General features: G+C 45.1%; 1 protein-coding gene across 2 annotated transcripts in view; it reads left to right on the top strand.

Annotated features, from left to right (window-relative positions):
* Positions 1–15,257, top strand: part of FAM120A (family with sequence similarity 120 member A) — a 44,074-nt gene that overhangs the window by 16,691 nt on the left and 12,126 nt on the right. For both annotated transcript variants that reach the window (XM_072127816.1, XM_072127817.1), the window contains exons 3-5: positions 2,555–2,637; positions 6,358–6,486; positions 14,316–14,412. In XM_072127816.1, the coding sequence (XP_071983917.1) occupies positions 2,555–2,637; positions 6,358–6,486; positions 14,316–14,412 (309 nt within the window). The remainder of the gene's footprint in view (positions 1–2,554; positions 2,638–6,357; positions 6,487–14,315; positions 14,413–15,257) is intronic.

A 15,257-nucleotide genomic window follows, 5' to 3' on the forward strand; every position in this document is an offset into this window, starting at 1 on the left:
TATTAAAGGGGTTCTCCAAACTTTTGTATTTATGACATTTCCAGTGGATAGGTCATAAAGATGAGATGACTGGGGGGCTCACCTCTTGGAACCACGTTTATATTGAGGAAGGAGGTCTGCTACCCCCCTTCCTGCAGGAGGACACAACAGAAAATCTGCTGTACATGCACAATCGCTTTCCATTTAGGTCATGGGGGGTGCTGAAATTAGCAGAGTCTATAGGCTGATCCTAAATAGACTATTATTAAAAATAAGGGATTACGTTTAAAAGCAGGAATACCTCTTTTTTATGTTTTAGTGCAATCTTCATAGTTATTTAAAGAGCTCCTGTTATATGTTGTATTTCCCCTGTTAGTATCTGGAGGATCATCTTCTAGTACATTTTTACCATTACACAGATAATCCAGGCCCTCTGCTTCTTCCCTTGTTTTGTCTCCATGACAGTAAAATTGTGTGAGTGATATGCTAATCCCAGCATAACGATTGACAGTGTCAGCGGTAACGTTGGCGGCTGAGTGAATTGCTATTTAGCTCCTCTTGTTGTGAGGCCTCCTAGCAGGAGGAGGAGGTCTGTGTGTGAAATGGTCATTACAGCTTTGTATGGACAGGCCTGTTCTGTTGTCAAGATTACCAAATCCTTCCGTGGGGCTTCAGGTGCTAATCTCCGATGAAGGAGGCAGCGCTTGTTCCCCGAGCTTAGCCAGAAGTGTCTCATTGACACCAGAATTGTGTTTCCACGTGCTAGGATTCTGGAGATATAGGTGTTTGAAGTTGGACAATATCATGACATTTGGGGCATGTGCAAATAGGATGTTTATAGCAGTCATGACATGGTTAAAGGAAATCTACCATTAATGTTAAAGGGATTGTCCACTTTAAGCACATTGCAACAAATAATATTGTTTGTGTCATGTAAAGTTATTGAATTTTCCAATATTCTTTTTGTATCAGTTTTTTAGTTCTCTGCTTGCTGTATTTCTGTAGGAAGCATCTATATTTCCTGTAGATAAACACCGGTCCCTGGTCATGAGATGTCACACAGGTGCACGGCTTGTTATATCCCTGGTCATGTGATGTCACACAAGTGTATGGCTCTTTATATCCCTGGTCATGTGATGTCACACAAGTGTATGGCTCTTTATATCCCTGGTCATGTGATGTCACACAGGTGCACGGCTCGTTATATCCCTGGTCATGTGATGTCACACTGGTGCACGGCTCGTTATATCCCTGGTCATGTGATGTCACACAGGTGCACGGCTCGTTATATCCCTGGTCATGTGATGTCACACTGGTGCACGGCTCGTTATATCCCTGGTCATGTGATGTCACACCGGTGTATGGCTCGTTATATCCCTGGTCATGTGATGTCTCACCGGTGTATGGCTCGTTATATCCCTGGTCATGTGATGTCACACCGGTGTATGGCTCGTTATATCCCTGGTCATGTGATGTCACACAGGTGCACGGCTCGTTATATCCCTGGTCATGTGATGTCACACAGGTGCACGGCTCGTTATATCCCTGGTCATGTGATGTCACACTGGTGCACGGCTCGTTATATCCCTGGTCATGTGATGTCACACCGGTGTATGGCTCGTTATATCCCTGGTCATGTGATGTCTTACCGGTGTATGGCTCGTTATATCCCTGGTCATGTGATGTCACACCGGTGTATGGCTCGTTATATCCCTGGTCATGTGATGTCACACAGGTGCACGGCTCGTTATATCCCTGGTCATGTGATGTCACACCGGTGTATGGCTCGTTATATCCCTGGTCATGTGATGTCACACTGGTGTATGGCTAGTTAGGATCACACAGCTTTGATTACACTGTGTGACATCACGTGACCATGAGCCGGTGTTTATCTACAGTAAGTAAATGAGGAAGCTTCCTGTTGCATGACAGCAAGCAGAGATCTTGGGAACCATGAATGATTGATACAGAAAGTGTTTTGGAAAATTTTGGAACTTTTCATATCAACTGTTTGCTGGAATGTGCTTAGTGGACCGCCAGACATCACATCCCTGGCTTATTTTTTATTACTTTATTTATTTTTTATATTAAATTACATTATATTAATGGTAGATTTATTTTTTAAAGGAAATCTACCATCAAAATCCCTCATGATTAACCATGGCACCGTGACTGTGGTAATCTTCTTAAATCTATTATCCCTTTCCTCCTTCTTTCTAAATTCAGCATGTAAAATGATACTGATAAGATGGAAAGGCTGTGGGTGCGTTACCCCTGCCTGCCTCAGCACTGAGGTGTCAGAATACATAGAAGCCTATGCAGAGGGGAGGGGGAGTGGTGAGTCACAGCAGCTACGTCTCTACCTTGTAGCACTGAGAGATTGGCAAATTAAGTGGCACACAAGGTTTTTTAAAAATTTTTTACACATTTAATAGCCAGAAATCATGCTACTCCTCTTGACCACACGCCGGCCTCTGTATTTCTGCATTATTTACCAAATCGGTGAGTTTCAGCTTTGTACATTGTACATGGGAAGGTTTCTCTTTGTACTTATTTCCTTTTGTTTTCCCTCCAGGTAACCACATCTTGCCTGATGAAGATTTAGCCGCTTTTCATTGGAGTTTACTTGGGCCAGACCATCCATTAGCTTCGTTGAAAGTAAGTCAATCATTTGTTGAAACCACATCCAAAAACTTCACCGGAACGACATGCGTTGATTAATTCCTGCGCTGTACGTATGGATGTTACTTTAGCATGTAGCGTCTACTTACAGGAATTTTACAATATTATAGAGAAACCGGGCAGCTTTTGTGTCGGCTTTGGCTATTTTTGGCTTTCGGTCTCATTGACCACAAGTGGTAAAGTCGTGGTGGACAGGGTTAGTCGCCGGCCTCAGGGGTTACAGGTCTTTCATTCACATGTGACAACTTTGGATGGCGGCCGGATTGGCACTTTTACATATACAATGTAGATGACCTCACGTTACTGGTCAGGTGGGACCAGAACCAATCAGAGCTCAGCTTTCATTTTCCCACCAGTGTTTATACACTTCTGATAAATCTCTCCCTATGGACCCCCACCTACAATCCTGCACCAGACTTCATGCTAGGCAGAATAATGCAATGTTGCGTGGTTCAGGTAATTTGTATCTGTGCTTACTTTAATTTTTTTCAAGTTAAAGACCTAAAATTTTGAAGACACTAGAGACATCTGGAGGAACTGAAGTTATAAATCTCTATTGAACCGGTTTTTACCCCACTAAACTACTAGCCCATTTTTATGTGAAATCTCACCCTTTTACCTGTTAAAAATTTCCCCCAATGGGAGGCAAATATGACTCTTCTAACCTCATTTTCACATGAGATGAGTCAAGTGTGTGGGTTGTGAGGGTAGTGCCTCTACCTTCTGATCTGTGCTTTTTGTGTTATATTTAGGCTTTGTGCACATCACCAGAATGGGCCCTTGGCCTGGCCACACAATGTGTCACCTGGCCACACAATGTGTCACGGTGGTCTATTGCACCCGATCACGGTGCGGTGGCCATACTCTGCTTTCTGTGGAAAGGGGAGGGGTGAAGAGCGCTCACCACCTCCTCCACCCGGCCATGTGCTGTGTCGGGGAGAGCTCTGCCATGTGGTAGGAGCCTAAAGATAAGGATCACACTTATGGCTTTGGGAGAAGCGGAGATATATGCAGCTACATACAAAGTTAGAATTGCAAGCTGCTGATAAAGATCCAGTTTTGGGTTTTTTTTGGCCTGTATGTCCAGTTCTGTAGCTAACAGAACCATACATGCGATGGGACCTGAAATGGGATCGGAATCTTTTAATATGATACAAAAAGATTGTTCCTATGTGCTAGAGAATCAAAGATGGGGGCTTTTGAAGTGACACTACCCCCTGCAGCCTCTAAACTTTTATGTGTGGGAGGTCAACACCCCCCCAACCTTCCCCCCCCCCCTTTCATTAAGTGCCAGATATTGTACATTTATACTTGCCTTGTGGATGGGTTATTTTATTTTTTACCCTTTTGTTACATCATCTGCAAGCGGTAACATCAGGTTATTGAACCTTTGTCATTGGCCTCCCATCCATACGTGTCTCAGGAGACCACCTGTGGGGGGGTAGATCAGCCATAGATTTTGACCAGGGCAGAAGCTTTTTGTTTAATTTAGTTCCTTTTTCTCTGCAAAATAGACAATAGGAGCAGCAGATCGCTGGGATAATCTCTGGTTTAATTGTTTGTTAGCTGAATGGTCGTGACAAACGTAATGCATGTTTACAGGCACTTTAAAATGTTTGTACAGGATGGAATAGAATTGGAATACAAAAGGCCACGGGTCAATAAACAGTGATTGCCGCTATTCATTCTTCCCCACAACTTCTTGCCTTTTGTGACAATGCAACTCCAAAATGTAGAGGATAGGGGAGGATAATGGAGGCTTTGTGTATAGACACGTTAACTTGTATCACATCTTGTGCCAGTTAGGTGTGTGGATGGGTTTTGACAGCAGACAAGCTGCCAAAGTTTTAGTATATTGCTGGTATATGTATTAAAGAAGTCCTCCGGGGTAAACCCGACCTCCCTGTGTATCACACTTTGCACATGTTTTATACTTGCGTTTTGCAGTGTCGTCTCTTCTCTGCTGTATAAAGACCAAATTTTGATTTTAAAGGGAACCTGTCACCAGGGACCTCATTTTCACTAAAGACAGATTGTAAAAACCCATCGCACCTGCGGGTAGTAACAGGGGCTGGACTTTGGTTTGCATGCATCTCAAAAAACATGTGACTTGTCTGAGCTGCAGGCTGTCTCCATGTTTGTGCTCCTGTACAGCTTGTCCCTCCCCCACTGATGTCAGGCTGACCAGGCTGTGACCTCTGAGAAGAAGCAGGAGGTGGAGCTAGACAGGAGCACAAAGGTGGGGGCCAAGCTCTGAGGAGTGGGTAACACAGACAAGGCACATGTTGTTTTTCAGCTTATACTCGAGTCAATAGGTTTTTCCAGTTGTGTTAAAATTAGGGGTCTCGGCTTATACTCGGGTCGGCTTGTACTCTAGTATATACGGTAGATATAAAACTATCTCTGGCTTCTGTGAGTGTTCTGCGACTATCCTTTCCATCTGTTTTCTTCATACCATTATTGTGCAGTCAGGAAGGCTGACAAGCTTTGGATTTTCTAATCTGTAGTATCTCATCGCAGATCTGCTACAATATTTTGGATGCATCAGAATAGCTCTGATTTGGACAGGAGCCATAAGGAATGGATGGGCCGATTTTCCCGTTGTGTGATAACGCAGTTGAACTGGGGGATGTGAACCCAACTTTGCTGATTTATAATAAAGGCGTCTCGATTCATGGGTATATTGCTAAGTAGCGGTGTTATTGAAGGAAATGTACTGTCTGGAATCTACTTACTGAAGTATATCCAGAGGCAGATCCCCCAGGCCGTTATCACCCATATTCCTGTCTAAAGATTTTCTTGTATATTCCCTGTGATTCCCTAATGTGCAGATTATCTGCAGAGGCTCCTGGGGTTATCCCACATGCGGGTCAGCACGGGCCTGTGCAGCCATGTTCACCCAGCGCAGACGCTCAAAACACGTCTCTGCAAAGGCTACAAGGGGCGTGGTCTAGCCCCAATCCCAAGAGCTCTGATAGGCTATCTCGCTCTCCTCCCAGCAGCCTCTGCAGGTAATCTGCATTTTAGTGGAGTAAAGTCTATAAACACACAGGGAATATACAAAAAATTATAAAAACAAGATTAGGGATAACAGCCTACTTTAGTAAGTAGATTTATTTATTTTATTTTTTTTTAAATATTGCAATTTTTGTATAATTTAACGGAAATCTATCATCAAAATCCATCATGATAAACCAGGGACATTACTCATAGTGATCTTCTGAAATTTGTTATCCATAGCCTCCTTCCTTCTAAAATCATCTTTTAAAATTATACTAAATGGTTATAAGGGCTCTGGGAGTGTTACAGAAGCTCTTTGTTATCTGGTTTACATTGTGTTACACTGCAGCAGCCCCTCTGTCTCACCTCCCTCCCCCCTTCTATTCCTGTAATCCTGGCAGCAGTGATCACACAATGGGAGGGGGGAAGTGCTCCTGAACAGTGTAATAGAACCTACGAATCTGTACCACAGAGGGGCTCTGGTAATGCACCCATAGTCTTCCTGGCTCATTAGAATAATTTTAAAAGTTTATTTTTAGAAAGCAGGCAGGAGGCCATGGATAACCAATATAAGAAGATAACCACAGTCACGGTGCCTGGATCTATGAGCTAGTGTCCCTGGTTTATCCTGATGGATAAAATTCTTGTTCTGATGTAGAAACTGCAGTGTAATAACACATGTTCTATTACTTGTAGGTCCGTGCTCACCAGCTTGTGTTACCCCCATGTGATGTTGTTATCAAAGCGGTTGCTGACTACGTCCGTAATATTAAGGATACAAATGATTTGGACACAATCTCTAATGATGTTTTCCAGCATTCACAGGTAGGTGACCACTGCAGCTCTCTGTGTGTCCTAAGAAAGAGGATTACTAAATAGGTTGGTCGGCAATTTCAGCTTCTTTGTAAATCTGCACTAAACTGGTTTTCTCCATACAAGAATAATGATAATGTTTATTTCTGTATAACGCCATCAAATTCTGCAGCAGTTTACTGATTATTGGGAACAGAGGTCGCATTAACGCCTCACCACGCGTCATAGACGCGTGATGAGGCGCCATTACCCCCCAAAATAATTGCCATGCGTAAAGTTACGCTTGGCAATTATTCCTTGCAGCGCGCAGGCTGAGCGGCTCGGCGCGCGCTGCAAAAGAGGTAAATGTCGCGCGATCACAGCGCGCGCCGGACCGCTCAACGCGACACTTGACACAGTGATCTGTGTCAGCAGCGCTCCGGAGCGAGAGCGCAGGCCCCGCGATACCTGTGGACAGCGGGGCTGCTGCTCCCTGTCCTGCTCCATCTCTACCTGCCCGCAGATCCGGACGGGTGAGTGTGTGATTGTAGGTGTAGTGTTCTGTGTGTGCAGTGTAGTGTAATGTTCTGTGTGTGCAGTGTAGTGTAATGTTCTGTGTGTGCAGTGTAGTGTAATGTTCTGTGTGTGCAGTGTAGTGTAGTGTTCTGTGTGTGCAGTGTAGTGTAGTGTTCTGTGTGTGTAGTGTAGTGTTCTGTGTGTGTAGTGTAATGTTCTGTGTGTGCAGTGTAGTGTAATGTTCTGTGTGTGCAGTGTAGTGTAGTGTTCTGTGTGTGCAGTGTAGTGTAGTGTTCTGTGTGTGCAGTGTAGTGTAGTGTTCTGTGTGTGCAGTGTAGTGTAGTGTTCTGTGTGATTGTAGGTGTAATGTTCTGTGTGTGCAGTGTAGTGTAGTGTTCTGTGTGTGATTGTAGGTGTAGTGTTCTGTGTGTGCAGTGTAGTGTAATGTTCTGTGTGTGCAGTGTAGTGTAGTGTTCTGTGTGTGCAGTGTAGTGTAATGTTCTGTGTGTGCAGTGTAGTGTAATGTTCTGTGTGTGCAGTGTAGTGTAGTGTTCTGTGTGTGCAGTGTAGTGTAGTGTTCTGTGTGTGCAGTGTAGTGTAATGTTCTGTGTGTGCAGTGTAGTGTAATGTTCTGTGTGTGCAGTGTAGTGTAATGTTCTGTGTGTGCAGTGTAGTGTAATGTTCTGTGTGTGCAGTGTGAGTGTAATGTTCTGTGTGTGCAGTGTGAGTGTAATGTTCTGTGTGTGCAGTGTGAGTGTAATGTTCTGTGTGTGCAGTGTGAGTGTAATGTTCTGTGTGTGCAGTGTGAGTGTAATGTTCTGTGTGTGCAGTGTGAGTGTAATGTTCTGTGTGTGCAGTGTGAGTGTAATGTTCTGTGTGTGCAGTGTGAGTGTAATGTTCTGTGTGTGCAGTGTGAGTGTAATGTTCTGTGTGTGCAGTGTGAGTGTAATGTTCTGTGTGTGCAGTGTGAGTGTAATGTTCTGTGTGTGCAGTGTGAGTGTAATGTTCTGTGTGTGCAGTGTGAGTGTAATGTTCTGTGTGTGCAGTGTGAGTGTAATGTTCTGTGTGTGCAGTGTGAGTGTAATGTTCTGTGTGTGCAGTGTGAGTGTAATGTTCTGTGTGTGCAGTGTGAGTGTAATGTTCTGTGTGTGCAGTGTGAGTGTAATGTTCTGTGTGTGCAGTGTGAGTGTAATGTTCTGTGTGTGCAGTGTGAGTGTAATGTTCTGTGTGTGCAGTGTGAGTGTAATGTTCTGTGTGTGCAGTGTGAGTGTAATGTTCTGTGTGTGCAGTGTGAGTGTAATGTTCTGTGTGTGCAGTGTGAGTGTAATGTTCTGTGTGTGCAGTGTGAGTGTAATGTTCTGTGTGTGCAGTGTGAGTGTAATGTTCTGTGTGTGCAGTGTGAGTGTAATGTTCTGTGTGTGCAGTGTGAGTGTAATGTTCTGTGTGTGCAGTGTGAGTGTAATGTTCTGTGTGTGCAGTGTGAGTGTAATGTTCTGTGTGTGCAGTGTGAGTGTAATGTTCTGTGTGTGCAGTGTGAGTGTAATGTTCTGTGTGTGCAGTGTGAGTGTAATGTTCTGTGTGTGCAGTGTGAGTGTAATGTTCTGTGTGTGCAGTGTGAGTGTAATGTTCTGTGTGTGCAGTGTGAGTGTAATGTTCTGTGTGTGCAGTGTGAGTGTAATGTTCTGTGTGTGCAGTGTGAGTGTAATGTTCTGTGTGTGCAGTGTGAGTGTAATGTTCTGTGTGTGCAGTGTGAGTGTAATGTTCTGTGTGTGCAGTGTGAGTGTAATGTTCTGTGTGCGCAGTGTGTGAGTGTAGTGTGCTGTGTGCGCAGTGTGTGAGTGTAGTGTGTGCTGTGTGCGCAGTGTGTGAGTGTAGTGTGTGCTGTGTGTGAGTGTAGTGTGTGCTGTGTGTGTGAGTGCAGTGTGTGAGTGTAGTGTGTGCTGTGTGTGCGCAGTGTGTGAGTGCAGTGTGTGAGTGTAGTGTGTGCTGTGTGCGCAGTGTGTGAGTGTAGTGTGCGCAGTGTGTGAGTGTAGTGTGCTGTGTGCGCAGTGTGTGAGTGTAGTGTGTGCTGTGTGTGAGTGTAGTGTGTGCTGTGTGTGAGTGTAGTGTGTGCTGTGTGTGTGAGTGCAGTGTGTGAGTGTAGTGTGTGCTGTGTGTGCGCAGTGTGTGAGTGCAGTGTGTGAGTGTAGTGTGTGCTGTGTGCGCAGTGTGTGAGTGTAGTGTGCGCAGTGTGTGAGTGTAGTGTGCTGTGTGCGCAGTGTGTGAGTGTAGTGTGTGCTGTGTGCGCAGTGTGTGAGTGTAGTGTGTGCTGTGTGTGAGTGTAGTGTGTGCTGTGTGTGTGAGTGCAGTGTGTGAGTGTAGTGTGTGCTGTGTGTGCGCAGTGTGTGAGTGCAGTGTGTGAGTGTAGTGTGTGCTGTGTGCGCAGTGTGTGAGTGTAGTGTGTGCTGTGTGCGCAGTGTGTGAGTGTAGTGTGTGCTGTGTGCGCAGTGTGTGAGTGTAGTGTGTGCTGTGTGCGCAGTGTGTGAGTGTAGTGTGTGCTGTGTGCGCAGTGTGTGCTGTGTGCGCAGTGTGTGAGTGTAGTGTGTGCTGTGTGCGCAGTGTGTGAGTGTAGTGTGTGCTGTGTGCGCAGTGTGTGAGTGTAGTGTGTGCTGTGTGCGCAGTGTGTGAGTGTAGTGTGTGCTGTGTGCGCAGTGTGTGCTGTGTGCGCAGTGTGTGAGTGTAGTGTGTGCTGTGTGCGCAGTGTGTGAGTGTAGTGTGTGCTGTGTGCGCAGTGTGTGAGTGTAGTGTGTGCTGTGTGCGCAGTGTGTGAGTGTAGTGTGTGCTGTGTGTGAGTGTAGTGTGTGCTGTGTGTGTGAGTGCAGTGTGTGAGTGTAGTGTGTGCTGTGTGTGCGCAGTGTGTGAGTGCAGTGTGTGAGTGTAGTGTGTGCTGTGTGCGCAGTGTGTGAGTGTAGTGTGCGCAGTGTGTGAGTGTAGTGTGCTGTGTGCGCAGTGTGTGAGTGTAGTGTGTGCTGTGTGCGCAGTGTGTGAGTGTAGTGTGTGCTGTGTGTGCGCAGTGTGTGAGTGCAGTGTGTGAGTGTAGTGTGTGCTGTGTGCGCAGTGTGTGAGTGTAGTGTGCGCAGTGTGTGAGTGTAGTGTGCTGTGTGCGCAGTGTGTGAGTGTAGTGTGTGCTGTGTGCGCAGTGTGTGAGTGTAGTGTGTGCTGTGTGCGCAGTGTGTGCTGTGTGCGCAGTGTGTGAGTGTAGTGTGTGCTGTGTGCGCAGTGTGTGAGTGTAGTGTGTGCTGTGTGCGCAGTGTGTGAGTGTAGTGTGTGCTGTGTGCGCAGTGTGTGCTGTGTGCGCAGTGTGTGAGTGTAGTGTGTGCTGTGTGCGCAGTGTGTGAGTGTAGTGTGTGCTGTGTGCGCAGTGTGTGAGTGTAGTGTGTGCTGTGTGCGCAGTGTGTGAGTGTAGTGTGTGCTGTGTGTGAGTGTAGTGTGTGCTGTGTGTGTGAGTGCAGTGTGTGCTGTGTGTGTGAGTGCAGTGTGTGAGTGTAGTGTGTGCTGTGTGTGCGCAGTGTGTGAGTGCAGTGTGTGAGTGTAGTGTGTGCTGTGTGCGCAGTGTGTGAGTGTAGTGTGCGCAGTGTGTGAGTGTAGTGTGCTGTGTGCGCAGTGTGTGAGTGTAGTGTGTGCTGTGTGCGCAGTGTGTGAGTGTAGTGTGTGCTGTGTGTGAGTGTAGTGTGTGCTGTGTGTGTGAGTGCAGTGTGTGAGTGTAGTGTGTGCTGTGTGAGTGCAGTGTGTGAGTGCAGTGTGTGAGTGTAGTGTGTGCTGTGTGCGCAGTGTGTGAGTGTAGTGTGTGCTGTGTGCGCAGTGTGTGAGTGTAGTGTGTGCTGTGTGCGCAGTGTGTGAGTGTAGTGTGTGCTGTGTGCGCAGTGTGTGAGTGTAGTGTGTGCTGTGTGCGCAGTGTGTGAGTGTAGTGTGTGCTGTGTGCGCAGTGTGTGCTGTGTGCGCAGTGTGTGAGTGTAGTGTGTGCTGTGTGCGCAGTGTGTGAGTGTAGTGTGTGCTGTGTGCGCAGTGTGTGAGTGTAGTGTGTGCTGTGTGCGCAGTGTGTGCTGTGTGTGTGAGTGCAGTGTGTGAGTGTAGTGTGTGCTGTGTGTGCGCAGTGTGTGAGTGCAGTGTGTGAGTGTAGTGTGTGCTGTGTGCGCAGTGTGTGAGTGTAGTGTGTGCTGTGTGCGCAGTGTGCTACCGAAATTTTCATACTCCTCCTCGGGTAAAAATACTCCTCAAAAATGGTGAGAGGAGTATTTTTACCCTTCTGGAAAAATGTTAGTGCGACCTCTGATTGGGAACATATACAAATAAAATAAGACATTGCAGAGTAATAATAGTCATATGAAACAATAGGAGTGAGGGCCCTGCTCACAAGAGCTTAGTCTGAGGATAAGGGGGTGACACGAGCTTACATTCTATGAGAATGAGGGGGTGACACAAGAGCTTACATTCTATGAGAATGAGGGAGTGACACAAGAGCTGACAGTCTATGAGGATGAGGGGTGATCGGTCTGTGGCACGGCACTCGCCACTTCCGTAATCACGGAATAATGTGAAATGGACCTTAGGCAAATAGTCGCTCTTAGTAGCAGAACTTTACAAGCCTCTATACCTTCAGTTAATGTGAACCAAATGCTTGTTCATTCAATAGCTACACCTAATCCTCAACTCCACATATTCATTTAGCCGAGTGTGCGTGTGTTTTCAATGGGGGGGAGCGAGAAAATGCCACTGTCAGATTTTACTCCATTAAACTACCAGCCCCATCAAATAGGGTATGACATTTTTCTAGAATTCATGGACCATTCTGAAAGGAGGTTTCCTTTAACCTCTTAACGCTCAGCGTCCGATATATCGGACGCTGAGCCGATGACGGTTCAGCTCAAGATTTGAGCCGAACCGGCATCGGGAAACACGGGGTGCACCCCAGTGTAACACCTGCGATCGGAGTTGTCTCTGATCGCGGGTGCTTAACCCGTTAAATGCCGCGGTCATCGCGACTGTGGCATCTAACATGCATCTGGGGTGTCTTTTCCCCCACGATCGCCCCCCCCCCCCCAATTCATTTTCGGGGGCACCGATTATTGCTACGGTATCACTGGGGTCCGATCTGGACCCCAGTGTTACCTGCAGGAACTGCCGGTAAGATGGCGTCTGTGACGTCATCTTACTGGCAGAGTGCCAGCCTATGCAAGTGCATAGGTATTATTGCACGGGTATTATTATTGCAGGGTATTATTATGAACAAGCAATCAGATGATTGCTTGTTCATTTCCCATGGTGGGAAAAGTGAAAAAGTAAAAAAAAGAATTATTCAATAAAAAAATAAATAAATCACCAAAAATGCCCAAAAGCCCCAAAACATATAAAGAGACATATAACTCAAAAAAAAAGTTTAAATCATAACACAAACCCCACATATATAGTATCACTGCGTCCGTAACAACCCGTAGAATAAAGATAAATAATTATAGAACCCGCACGATGAACGCTGTAAAAGAAAACTGTTATAAACCCTCCAAAAGTTATGATTTTTACCTATTCAATCCCACAAAAAATGCTATAAAAAGTGATCAAAAAAACATATGTACTCTAGAATGATACTGGTGCAAAGTACAACATGTCCCGCAAAAAAAAAAAACGATCAACCAGCTCCGTAGCCAAAAACGTAACAATGTTATGCCACTTGGAAGATGGCAATACAAAAATGATAGATTTTTCCCCACAATAGGGTTTTATTTGACAAATTTAGTAAAACGCAAGAAAATATATTCGTGTCTGGTATCCCCGTAATCGTATCGACCCATAGAATGAAAATAATATGATTATTAGTCTATACGGCGAACACCACAAAAAAAAAAGTAAAAAAACCAGTAGAGAATTGATGCTCTTCTACTCCTGCTCTCAAAAAGAAGTTCCTAAATTTTCAACAATAGGTGATACCAACTCCAAAATGGTAACATTGGAAAAAGCATCTCGTCCCGCAAAAAAAATGCCGTCACATGGCCCCAATAGCGCAAAAGCGAAAATTTTACAGCCTTCAAAAGAGGCCAATGAGGAAAGTAAAATCCTGGCAGCTGCAGGGCGCTCCTTCCCTCCTGTGCCTCGCTGTGCCCCCATAACACAAGTAACGGCCACATGTGGGGGGTCTCTGTACTCGGGAGAAATTGTAGAACAAATTTTATGGTGGGTTTTGTATTTTTATCTTTTGGAAATGTGTAAATTTTAGGGCTAAATGAACGTATAACCGACAAAATTTGACTATTCTAAATTTCGCCTCCACTATGAAGATGTCAAGAGGTTAACAATCTTTGTAAAATCTGTTTCTGATAGCTTGAGGAGTGCAGATTTGAAATTGGGTTGGTTATATGGGGGGTTTTGATGCTAAATATGTAAATTTTCATTCAAAACGGTATTTATCCCCAAAATAGTCAATTCTGAAAATCCGGAAAAGCGCTATTCGATTTGTAAGCCGCGTGACATCAAAATAAATTATCCAGACATTTCAAAAATGGTGAAAATGTAAAGTAGACAAATGGGAAATGTTATTCAGCAATTAATTTAGGTGGTAAATCTATCTGCCTGAAAACGCAATGATTTCAAAAATTACCACTAAAATGAAGTACAACAGGTGGGGAAAAAACAATCTCAGAATCATTTTGATAAGTAACAGTGTTCAAAAGTTATAACCATATAAAGCGACGCAAGTCAGAATCCAAAAAATGGGGCTGAGCCTTAAGCTGTAAAATGGCTGCGTCCTTAAGGAGTTAAAGATGAGAATCTCATCTTTCAGATCACATCAGGCTTGTGATTTTGGGAGCTACAAAAGCTGCATATAAACATTCAGTTCCTGCCTGTATCCCTGGTTCTGTAGTTTGCAGAACCACACGTCTGATGTGAAAGATGGAATTCTTATCTCGTGAATGTTTTTGTAGGTACTATACAACCGGAGATGGGGGCTCTCTGAATTGACGCCCCCCCCCCCCTGCAGCCTCCAAGAGTGACTCATTTCAGGCAAAATATGATTTTTGCATATGACTTTTGAGCTGAATTTACATGAGGGGCTTCTATAAAGGATAGTTCATGCCCTGATTGAGGGCTCTAGTAGATTAATGTGGTGAAATCTGGTGATTTGTCCCTTCATCATGCTTTTTTTGTTTGTTTTTTTTTTTTTTACCCACAATATTATCTGTTTGAATAAAGTTTGGAGTTGTGAATGCAGTAGACAATCGCTCATGTTAATGTTCATGCTTGGGGAAATGAGTGATTTTTCATGCAAAAGCTTTGTTTTACCTCGGATATTAATGGTTAATTCTGTTTTCCAGTCCAGGACAGACGACAAAGTTTCCAGGTTCAAGAGAGCGGTCGCTTACTACAGAGCCACCAACAAGCCCCTGCCGTACCAAGCCGCTCATCACCCTGGTCAGTCTGAGAAACCCCAAGGCCCCAAACCAAGCACTTTCCATGAAGGAGGCATCAATCTTTTTAGATCCTGCTAAGGGGTTGCCCAGTGTGGTTGATCCTGTCTTCGATATCCTTATGGCCAGGGGCGGTCCTTGTCCTTGCATAAGGGGTTATTGTAGTCGGAATCACTCAGCTGTACACTGAATAGTAGATCAGTGGGGGTCCTGAAGGATGGACGCCCACATAGTGCTAAAACAGTGTAATAGGCCAATCCAAAAAAGTTAGTTGCAACTTTACCCATTGACGTCTGTCAAAGCATAAGGGAAAAAAATCAACTTCTATTGCACTGATGACAAACCTGTGGAACGAGTGCCCGAGGTGGCGATCAGAGCCTTTTCTGGGGGCACCCAGGCCAGAGTTTGCCAGACAGTCCTCGCCCTGCAGTCTAAGGCAACCTAAGTGTGATGCCACACATGGCGTTTTGAACGCGTTTTTGGCCCGTTTTTAAACAGTCCATCAAAAAACGTATGCTTTTTTGACCACTTTGAATTAAGATAATTGGTCAAATGTGTCAAAAACGGACGCCTTTTCAAAAACTGCATGCATTTTTCGACGGACTGCTTAAAAACGGGCCAAAAACCACCATGTGTGGCATCACCCTAAGATGTATCTCGCTCAGTGCCATTTTACACATCCTGGGATTTCTGGGACTACGGGAAGAGCAGGGAGGTGTAGACAGGGCTAAGTTATCAGCGGAGCTCTTTCTACAGGCCCAGCAATTCTGCACATCTGGGGACACTGGAGAGAAGCTTCAATGATAATTATTCTGAATTCCCTTCTCTTCGATGAATTGGTGTCCTCTG

The sequence above is a fragment of the Engystomops pustulosus genome, chromosome 10 (assembly GCF_040894005.1).
Source record: "Engystomops pustulosus chromosome 10, aEngPut4.maternal, whole genome shotgun sequence".
Classification (NCBI taxonomy): domain Eukaryota; kingdom Metazoa; phylum Chordata; class Amphibia; order Anura; family Leptodactylidae; genus Engystomops; species Engystomops pustulosus.